This window comes from Syngnathus leptorhynchus, chromosome 15 (genome assembly GCF_054491065.1).
Source record: "Syngnathus leptorhynchus isolate UIUO chromosome 15, UIUO_Slep, whole genome shotgun sequence".
Lineage (NCBI taxonomy): Eukaryota > Metazoa > Chordata > Actinopteri > Syngnathiformes > Syngnathidae > Syngnathus > Syngnathus leptorhynchus.
In genome coordinates, this window is record NC_141209.1 from 2946667 (window position 1) to 2957131 (window position 10465).

Below are 10465 nucleotides of genomic sequence, written 5' to 3' on the forward strand. Positions count from 1 at the left end.
GGTCTGATGGGAACCAGCTGTGGACCGAAGCAGGGGGCGGGAGCCAGAGCAAAATCAACTTTTTTTTTTTTTTTTTTAAAGAAGTGGCGACATTAGTAGCGACTCGGTCCACTTTGGGGAGGGGGGGCAGTGGTCTTAGCTGACTGAGGGGGGGGTCAACGTTTTAAGGGTCGTCGAAGTGAAGGAAAGCTTGGGAGGAAATGAGAAACGCATTCGGTGACATACGTGGCTTCACGCTTTGCTCCTCTACAAGGTTAGCATTTTTTTTTTTAGATAAATGGATATTTGCGCAATGCACCCTAAAAGTAAAGTCAACCAAATTGGATTCCTCTTCTCTTGCAGGATGGTGGCAGCGCTGCTATTTATTTTGCTTTGTATGCAGTCAGCTCACAGCCAGGTAAGAACTTTGAAGAACGTCACTCAACAAGTCAACCAATTGTCAACCACTGTCAGTCGGCAAGACTTTTGAAATTGCTATATTTTTATTTATTTTTTTAAAGCCACTTTCAAAGCTACTTCTTATCTACTTTTCATTCATTAGAGCTTAACAATATAAAGAGTTGTATAAGTTGCTAAAATGAGTTTTGTGCATTATGTGTGCGACGACGTTGATCGCAAAAGTCACATAACTACAACTGTGTCCACACAGACGTGCACAACTGGCTTCCGATATGACCGCAGGTCAAGACAGTGCATGGGTAAGTCTTCCTTGCGTTGTTAAAGCTCTGGGGACAATTAACAATGTCCGTCTCACCGCAAACATCAAATACAAATAAAGCCGAAGCGCCAGTAAAATATGTGTCCTTCTCCCAGATGTGGATGAGTGTCGGAGTCTTCCGGACCCCTGCAGGGGGGACATGAATTGCGTCAACCAGAACGGGGGTTACCTGTGCCTGCCCCACGGCCTCTACAGCCAACCCTTTGGGCCCGAAACCCCGCGGCAACAACCCGACCCAGTGTACCCGGGGCGTGGGGCTGCAGGCGCCGCGGATGCCGCCGGCACCGGGACAACCGGCGGCCAGCCGGACAGCTACGTGCCGGCCCCCCCGAGGCAGGCCGAACCCAGCTACCCGCAGCTGGGCTTCCCGGTGCCGTGCATCCTGGGCTACACGCTGGCGGATGACGGAACCTGCAATGGTGAGTGCTTTCAGTTTTAAAACAAAGTGTTGCAAACCACAACAGCAAAAACTTTGTTGCACTGATTCCCTATTTAGACAAGTGCACTGTTTTGTTTTTGTTGGATGTTCTTCAGGGAGTCCAGGTGTGTCTTTTAACATGTGACTGAAAAGCACGCCTTGTTTTGTGCCAGCCTCAAACATGAAGTCATGTTGCCGTATTTGTATTGCATAGAACAGGTCCCGCTTGTGTATGTGTGTGTAATGAGCCAATCAACATTGCCACCGCCCCGCCGCCGGTGTGTTATGATGTCATGACGCCACCTACAGATTTCCTGTCTGGACGTGGAACAAATGCGGCTTTGACGGGAGCGGCGGTGGAATTTGAGTGGCTCGTTATCGTGCTAATGTGGATGTGAAGAAATGAAAGGAGATTGTTGCTACATTTAGGACAGACGCAGCCATTACTTGCCAGAAATTCCTGCAGTTGCTTTTATTTTCGGGCTTCGCTTCAAAGTTGTAATGACTTAATATTAGCCGTGGGACACTTCTATTTGTACATCACGTGTTATAGCTACTCCTGTAATTCTTCTCGACTCCTGAAGGGCAGCACGAGGTCCCGCTTATCTTAGGGGCAAGCCGCCTGAGCAAACAAGAAGCCCTCTCGGACCCCTCCCTTCGCTTCCCTCCGGCCCGGTAGATTTTTGTCATTGCCTCTTAAGGAAGTCGCAGGAATTGTGCACGTAATCGGAGCGATCTGTTAATGCGGAGGAAAAACAATATGGGACTTAATAGCTGACAGCTCCGACTTGGAATGTTGTTGAAACAAAGGCCGGAGGGGGGTGGCTGGGGTATAAGAAAGTGAAACAACTCCTACGATACTACTATGGAATTTTGTCTAAATAAAAATCATCATGCACAGCACTAGGTATCTTTTTTTTAAGAACATCTCTGATTTATTTGCTATTTGAATTAAATTTAAGCCTCTCAGACACGAAATGCTGCCCTCTGCTGGTCAGTGTTAGACATTGCACGTCTTCTACGCCATATTGTGTACTACTACTACTTTTTACCCCATCTTGTGTTTTGTCCTGTTTTTTTAGACATTGACGAATGCGAGAGCAACTCCCACCATTGCAACCCCACCCAGGTGTGCATCAACACAGCGGGGGGCTACACTTGCTCCTGCACTGAAGGCTTCTGGCTCATTGGGGGCCAGTGTCAAGGTGAGTTGCTCTTCATTGCTCAAGCAGAGAAGGTCCATGAGGATGACATTGAAAACATATTTTTTTCAAGCTGCCAAAATTGAAAAAGAAAAAAAAAACGGCGCTAAACCTCCAAGGTACGTTTAAAAAAGGGAAACGGCTCCCTCTTGTGGTTACTTAATGCAAAATCTGATTTCTTGCCAACTTCATGATTACACTTTGAAACAACAGGATGATTAATTCACACCATGAGTCCTTATTGTGTTTTTTTTTTTTAACAGATATTGACGAATGTCGCTACGGTTACTGCCAGCAACTGTGCGCCAACGTGCCAGGCTCGTATTCCTGCTCGTGTAACCCGGGCTTCGTCCTCAACCCGGACAACCGCAGCTGCCAAGGTGCGTCTGCTGACATCACATATCTCAGAGTCTAAGCCAACATATGATGTTTTATAATAGCTTAAAAAAAAAGATACTTTATTCACAATCACACATAAAGTCAAAGATTGCAATGTTTCCTGGAGGTCTCCAGAGAATCTTGCGTAACTTTAACGACATGCAAATGCACATCATCTGTTTGGAAACATCTCCAGATAAACGAGAGTTCCCGGAATTGTTGCACAAACTGTGTGTGTGTGTGTGTGTGTGTGTGTGTTAGATGTGGACGAGTGTGCGGATGAGCCATGCAGTCACGGCTGCTTGAACAACCACGGCTCTTTTATGTGCAATTGTGATGAAGGCTTTGAGCTAGCGGCCGACGGGACCTCCTGCAACGGTAAGTCAAAATGCATCATAAAAAAAATAAATAAAAATAAATAAAAAATCATAACTAAATAAATAAATAATACAAAATAAATACAAAATTAAAAAAAAAAACGTCATAACTTTCCGCAGACGTAGATGAGTGCAGCTTCTCCGAGTTCCTGTGCCAACACCGATGCTTGAACACGCCGGGCTCCTTCAACTGCATCTGCCCGCCCGGCTACTACGTCTACGAGGACGGTCGGAGCTGCGAAGGTAGCGTCCAAAGTCTCCGCATCCCCCAAAAAAAAAAAAAACAACGCTCTTGTGCACTCCGATGTTTGAACTGACCCCGAGTGGTGTTGTCGTGTGCTTGATTTTGAAGATATCAATGAATGTGAGAGTGGTAACAACACCTGTACAACAGAACGAGTCTGTTTCAATTTCCAGGGAGGCCACACATGCCTGGCTCCTTTACAGTGTCCGCCTCCTTACGTTGAAGTGGGCGACAAGTGAGTGCGGCGCCCGCGGCTCTTAAAGTAACCCGGCGGCGCCGTCGCCTTCACACTCTCCTCTGTCAGTCAGTGCATGTGCACGGCGGGCAACCCCGCGTGCAGGGACCAGCCTTTCACCGTCCTGTACCGACACATGGACCTGTCGTCCGGACGTAGCGTGCCTGCCGACATCTTCCAGATGCAGGCCACCACGCGCTACCCGGGTGCCTTCTACATCTTCCAGATCAAATCGGGAAATGAAGGACAAGAGTTCTACATGAGGGTGAGGAATACGCAGCAAATGCCCATGTCTTTAAAAAAACATTGCGCTACGGAAAACTACCAGCAGATGGTGCCAAAGTCACTCATTCACCGTTTGACTTACTATATTGTACTTTTTTTTTTTTTTTTATGGCCATCTTTATTTCACGTAGTTCATCCAATTCGTATCTGTCCAAATTGAACAGATTTTTAAAAATCCATACCATCATTGGTATTATTTTTCTCATTTGCCAAATTGACAGTTCTGCCACAATGACACCTTTTTCATTGTTATCCAAAAAGATTCACTATTTAGGTAGACATACATGTGATACTTTGCAAATTTGGATTTGTTCAATAGCAAACCAGCAACATGAGCGCCACGCTGGTGCTGTCGCGGCCCATCAAGGGCCCGAGAGAGGTGGTCCTGGACCTGGAGATGGTGACTGTCAACAACGTCATCAACTTCCGCGGCAGCTCCATTATCCGGCTGACCGTCTTTGTGTCGGAGCACCCCTTCTGACGCGCCCGCCGTCACGGTCGGGAAGCAGCCTGATGGAACGCGCCCTGCCCTGCCCCGCCCCGCCTTAATGGGCTCTTAAGGCGGCAAGATGGACGCTCTAGCGGGACGCGTCCGGTGTACAATTTCTGCCATCCTCTTCTTCGAAGCACCGCAAACGTTGTATTCTCAGCACTGCGTCTTTTTCACTTCAGATCAGCTGTGAACAAGACCTTTATTGTGTATCATCAAATATGAATTATTGATTACAATAAACGTCCGTATGAGCCGGCCACTGAAACCACCGCCGCGCCTTTTTGCTTTAATTCCTTTTCCAATACTGCTCAAGTGTGATTACATCAACGTAGAGGAAACAGAACTAAGTTTTGCGTAAAGAACATTTTTAAAATGCTAGTATATCATCGGGTGTACAAAAAAAAAAATGTGAGCAGGATTTCTAATTACTTTTCCAGGGAAGAGATTAAAAAGATGCTCGTAAGGGAAGGAGGCAGGATGGAGGAAGCAGGAGGTTTAGTGAGGTAGAGAAGAAGGAGGAGGAGCCTAAACATGAGTCAACTGGCATTTCTCGTCACTCTTGTGTTGACTCGACAGGCTTGGAGGTGCACCAGAGCCCCTCACAAAAAAAAGAAAAACTTTTCTTCAATGAAAGCACACACAATCCGGGTGAGACTTGACTTTTTCTTTTAATTGTGAACTGTATTTATACTTGATGTTTGATTAGGTTTTAACCTGATAAAAACTTTTGCTGTGATTTGACAAACCCAATGAAGTATTTGTATTTTAAAATCGTTGCACGCTTGAATCGTATCAAACTCGTAAATTAAGATCCGTATCGTCTTTTATGAAAGATCAACACAAAGTTTGAGGTTGGAATTTGGAATATTGCTGATAGTTGTGCAAACTTTTTGTTTACTTGTTTCAGGCATGGAGTGCATCAAAAACTGCTGCAAGAGGTTCAGTAAAAAGCCAGGGAAGGAGACAGAGCCAGAGGAGACTGAAGGTAAAGTGAAATATAACAGAGCGGTGACTGCAAACTTTGTGATAGAGGGCGCCACTTAACTTTATTTTTTATTTTTTATGGATTACGGAAATTCTTTTTGTGGTTGATTCTGAGTCAGGGTGCGTTAGGGAATGTGCCATCGAACAATGCGCTAATAAGCAGTCTGCTAGTAGGCGTGGCTTGATCTATTTTTGCCTGACTTTTACTTTTGATCTCACAATTCATAGAACACAAATGTCTCTAAGAAAATGGCTGATTGTGATGGGGCGCTTTGCAGCTTGCCCCTGATGCAAATTGTCATTTTTATTTTTTCTATTTTTCATTTTATTTTGCTAGCCACATCACATTTGTGTTGTTGCTAGGCAGAAGTCATGATGCACTCAGTAGGACATTTTATATGGAATGGGGCACATCCTCATTTGCCCCTGATACACAAAACAAAAACAGAGAAATAATTGAGCACTGTTTTATCCACCAAAGACATTGCAATGCAGCTACCCGTGACCTCGACCTCCAAACGATGGGGGGTTCAAGAAGACTACCTCCTGTCCAAGATGCCCCCTGGTGGCAGGGAAGTCCCGTTCGTCCTGCCCACCTTGAAGGCATTGTACGTGCAGCCCGGAGCTTCCACTTTCCCTAACCTCGAATACGGAATGCCAGGTACGTAGAATAAAAATAGAATTCGATTTTAAAAAAGATAGACAGAGAAATTAGTCAAACCGAAGACATTTTTATCTATTTTATACCCCAAAATTGGATCTTCACGATCCAACAAAGGCCTCATGGGTCTGACTTCATTAAAATGTGCTCAGAAGTCATTGAGGCGTGGACTCAATGGTGCGAGCAGGATGTCCTGTTTAGACAAGAATTGGACATTTACTTTCTCTTCATGAGGTTGTCGGGTCAGCGCGCTGACCTCCTTTGCTGCTCTTTGTGCTCAAGGTCCGGCCCGTTGCACGTACGCTCAGAGGAAAGCTGAGCTGCTGACCCCCGTTGCGTGTAAATCCGCATCCAATCTACATGTTGTCGCACTAGCCGCGAGTCCCAACCTCCAAGACGTTGGCACCAACAAAAGCCACCCAGGTACCAAGACCTCCACCCAGTCAGTTTTGTAATGTTTAGTCTTGTCAGTTACTGTTTGTTTGACATCATTAGTCATGTTGAGTCACCTTTTTGGGCACTTGACCGCTCTCCCCTAATGCAAATGAACTTTTTTTCAGCAAAATGGAAATAATATTTTGATTTTTGACTAGCTGCAGATGCTGGTGAGCGGCTAAGTCGGTCCATGTCTGAGCTCGATAATTTTCACAGTCCTCAAATGAAGGTCAGATTGCTTTCCCTATTAAATCGCAACCATCACACACTAATTACACATTTCCATGTTTTTGTTGTTGTTTTTCCATCCACACTTTGTCTCCTACAGAGTAATGATTCCATGTTCAGTGTCTTCAGCACTCCGACCTCGGACTCGATTCAACGCAGCACAGGTGTTGTGTAAATCTTATTGACCCACTTTTGTCGTTTTTAGTAATCCATGTGCCTCTTTAGTTTGGTGACTTTTTTTCCTTTGCATTTCTTGACTCTATTCCGGGGCCCGACTATGTTGCTAGGAAACTTTTATGAGCAAGTATTTCTTCTCCCCCGAGTCGCACAAATGCACGACATTGTATTCCCGTTGCCTTGCAGAGTCTTTCTCACCGTCTGGTGACGACCTGGGGAGCTTGTGTGTACGACTGAGCTACCAGGAGGAGATGGAGCAGGTGTGGATCACACTGGTCCAGGTAAGGTTTCGTTCTTTGGGTCCTCACCGGGACAATAGCATCCTTTGTGCGCCCCCTTCAATGAACCCTCTGTGTTGACCCTCACAATGATACATGATGTGGCCTTACCTGAAATCTGTGGAGGAGCCAGCTCAAAATGAAAGTTGTTGCAGAGCAGATGAAAGGACAGAAACAGGAAGTTACAAAATGTAAAAACAGCTGAATAACTGCAGCCTGTTTTGTCCTTATCAGTGTTCACAACTCAACCTGATAGCCAACGATGCAAAAAAGCCAAAGATCCGAATCAAAGGTGTCATCACGCTTCCAAAACCGGTCAAATTCCAGACCTCCATCAAGGAATACTCTCAGGTACGGGAAACGTTTTGAAATTTCAGGGGTGTTTTGCTCGATTAAAATCATTTTGTTTGAATCACTATTGAGCTTTTTCCAAGAAAGTCTTTTTTTATGTTTTTCATTTTGGCATTTACCGGTACTTTAAAGCTACACAGGCAGAGATTTTTATTATTATTTTTTTTTTTAAATAGCACTTCAGTCACACACTTTTTTGTGACCCTGTACTGGTAAAAAATATTTGTTTTAGAAATTCCAGCATACGTAGCTTTCCCCGCAAAATGTTTACTCAGCGAACCCGCGATGTGCACTCAGCTGTTGCGACTATTGTTACGTGACCTTTTCCCCTCATCTTTGCTTTTTTTTTTGGTGGCCACACAGGACACATCCTTCATGGAGACGTTTGTGTTTGCACTGAGCCTCCAGAGCCTCCGTTGCAGCGCCTTGCTGCTGAAGCTGCAAACGCAGGGAGGAAAGAAGCGCACAAGGGCCGAGTGCGTTCTGTCGCTCCGATCGCTCGGCCCGCAAGAAACTGAGCATTGGCTGCCTCTCAAAGTCCCGTGCAAGTCGCCCGTGAGTATAAACAGGGCAAAACCGGGGGAAAACGCAACGGGTCAAACCAAATTGAATCCAGATTTGATCCATACTTGATTTTGCCGCAGTGTAAAAACAATGTGGCAAACCTCTTTAAATGGAACCAAATATTGAAATCTCAAGTAGGTTTTAATTTTGGTTCGTTGAACAATCGAGTTGAATCCAGATCGCATCTGGATTGCTAAAACGCAAACCGGGAAATTCCATTGTACATTGCCCCATAATATTCCTCTTGTCTTCTAAAACATTGCAGGCAGATTATTACGGCCGAATGTTTGCACAGCGTGTTACTTAATCATCACCGATGATGGCTCCTTCTCGTAAACCAGTTTTATCCTGGGTTGTGGCAAAATGCCGTCCGACTCGCTGTGCAGCTGTTGCTGCTAAACACTTCTTCCTGGTTCTTTAATCATGAGAAGGAACATTCCGGATTGACTGGTTGTTAATAATTGTGCGACGTCGCCATCCCGTATTCCGACGAAAAGGTTTGTTGTGATTCCAACTCCAAACACCACAAGAGCACTTGAGTATTTTCTTTTGGGTTGTTATTGTAAACGGGTCAATTTATGGCGAGTGGAGGTAAAACGTGAGTCGCTTGTGCGTTTATCTACTCGGACAAAGAGTTTTTTTTTTTTCTTCTCCCCATCAGCCCCCATTCTTCAACACACACAAAAGGTCCAATTTCTTGCAATCATTGCAGTCATCTACTTGGAATGGCTCGGACAATGCAAGAGGACTGCTTCTTACAAAAAGTGACCCAGAAAGTCAAAACAAGAGTAGAAGACCTCCACCAAGGCTTCAAACTGCATATGCACACACAAATGATCAAACCTGTCTCCTGTCCTGTTTACATTATGACCAATTTGGATCAGATCTGGTTTTAATTTGGTTTAGATATATGTCTAAGTCAAGTCAAGATTGCACTCATTGTTTTCCAGGGACGAGGATGCGAGCTGCATCTGGCAACCTGCTTCCAGCCCGTATGCCGACGAATGCAAGTCCGAGTCCTCGCCGCCCAAAACCTGCCTGCCGGCTCCTCTCCTCTCTTACCGGGTAACTTGCAACATTATTTTCATATTCCACAAAAATCACCGATATGATGATGATGATGATCATTTCTTCCACAGCGTACACAGTGACTGTGGAGATGTATGGAGCCGCCGGTCCTCCGACCAAGAAGAAGACACGAGCGCTCAAGGCCACCAGGGGGCAGTGTCAGTGGAACGACACATTTTACCTGGAGCTGGACACCCTGGACGCTGCTTCATGCACGCTGTCAGTGAAACTCTTCAGCTGGTGCTCAATCAAGAGAAAGAATTGTATCGGACAGGTCAGTCATACACTTGCTATTGAGCGCTTTGTGTTTTTCAATCGAATACACTTGAGTCGTTGCCGATTGCGCAGGTCCATCTGGGACTGGACACCCCGACTCAAGAAGCTGCGGAGCATTGGAAGGACACCGTGGAGCATCCTGAGAAAGTGGTGGAGGCGTGGCACACAGTGACCTGAAATAACCTCTTCCCCTTTGCACATGCGGAATGTGACACAGGAACAGCGCCACAGCACACATTTTGTCACTTGGACTGACAGCTGGAACACTCAAAACCTGCTCACATTCCTCACATTGACAGAATGTTCACTGACCGAGACTGACTTGTGGTACGCTTACTAATTCATTGCTTAATTGAATACCTTACACACTAAGAGGTTCACTTTATTGATCACTTTTATAACTAATCAGATGAAGATATTGATTAGTTGAACACTTTGATATCTTAGAGTTACTTGTTGCTGTAGGTCACTTACTCACAGGTCTAGCACACTGATTTTGAAACATTTCATTCCATTGTCGATTGAATATCGTGTGTAAGTTTTGTTGTTACTTATCGTAGATCGTTTACATTCATGTTTGAGTAGAACTTTAGCTGACGTAAGCGCTTGTATTATTTATAGTGTATTTATTGTTTGTATTAGTTTAGTGCAATTAATCATAGTCGTCATATGTTTACTTCTCAATGTGTTTGAACCGTAAGAGAGGATACGGCACGCCTTTATCGGGATATTGACGGGAAGCGTTAGTCACGCGTTGAAGGCCATAAAGGGAACAGGACGCTTTGTCGTAAAGTAGCTCACCAATGGCAAATTGAGAAATCTCCAGGTGAAAGACAAAAATGATCCATGATTCACTAACTCGCCAAGTTCAGCAACATTTGATGTTGTGGAAAATGGCTACCAATCATTGCACAAGATCGCTGTTTTGCACCAGTTACAACAGGACCACCAGAGAGACTCACTCACACTCTTCTGTTCCACTCTTGTTTGAACTCATTCACTTGTTTTTTTTTTTTTTAAATCATGATTTGGATTCTGAACCAGAACTTGTATATCTTGACTAGGATTAGTTTGTTTAGTAAAGGGAAAAAAG

At 44.9% G+C, this 10465-nt stretch overlaps 2 protein-coding genes across 2 annotated transcripts; both read left to right on the forward strand.

Annotated features, from left to right (window-relative positions):
• The first annotated feature begins 107 nt into the window (after positions 1 to 107).
• Positions 108 to 4613, forward strand: fbln5 (fibulin 5). The gene is made up of 11 exons (XM_085931875.1): positions 108 to 253; positions 343 to 397; positions 650 to 698; positions 814 to 1137; positions 2219 to 2341; positions 2602 to 2718; positions 2978 to 3094; positions 3214 to 3336; positions 3446 to 3572; positions 3642 to 3837; positions 4177 to 4613. Exons 1-11 carry the CDS (start codon positions 201 to 203, stop codon positions 4336 to 4338), a joined length of 1446 nt encoding a protein of 481 aa, XP_085788001.1. The 5' UTR covers positions 108 to 200; the 3' UTR covers positions 4339 to 4613.
• A 311-nt stretch (positions 4614 to 4924) lies between these two features.
• tc2n (tandem C2 domains, nuclear) lies at positions 4925 to 10465 on the forward strand. Its single transcript, XM_085932007.1, has 12 exons — positions 4925 to 4998; positions 5258 to 5335; positions 5816 to 5995; positions 6278 to 6418; positions 6589 to 6659; positions 6759 to 6822; positions 7022 to 7116; positions 7348 to 7464; positions 7828 to 8019; positions 8979 to 9093; positions 9168 to 9370; positions 9445 to 10465. Exons 2-12 carry the CDS (start codon positions 5260 to 5262, stop codon positions 9547 to 9549), a joined length of 1359 nt encoding a protein of 452 aa, XP_085788133.1. The 5' UTR covers positions 4925 to 4998; positions 5258 to 5259; the 3' UTR covers positions 9550 to 10465.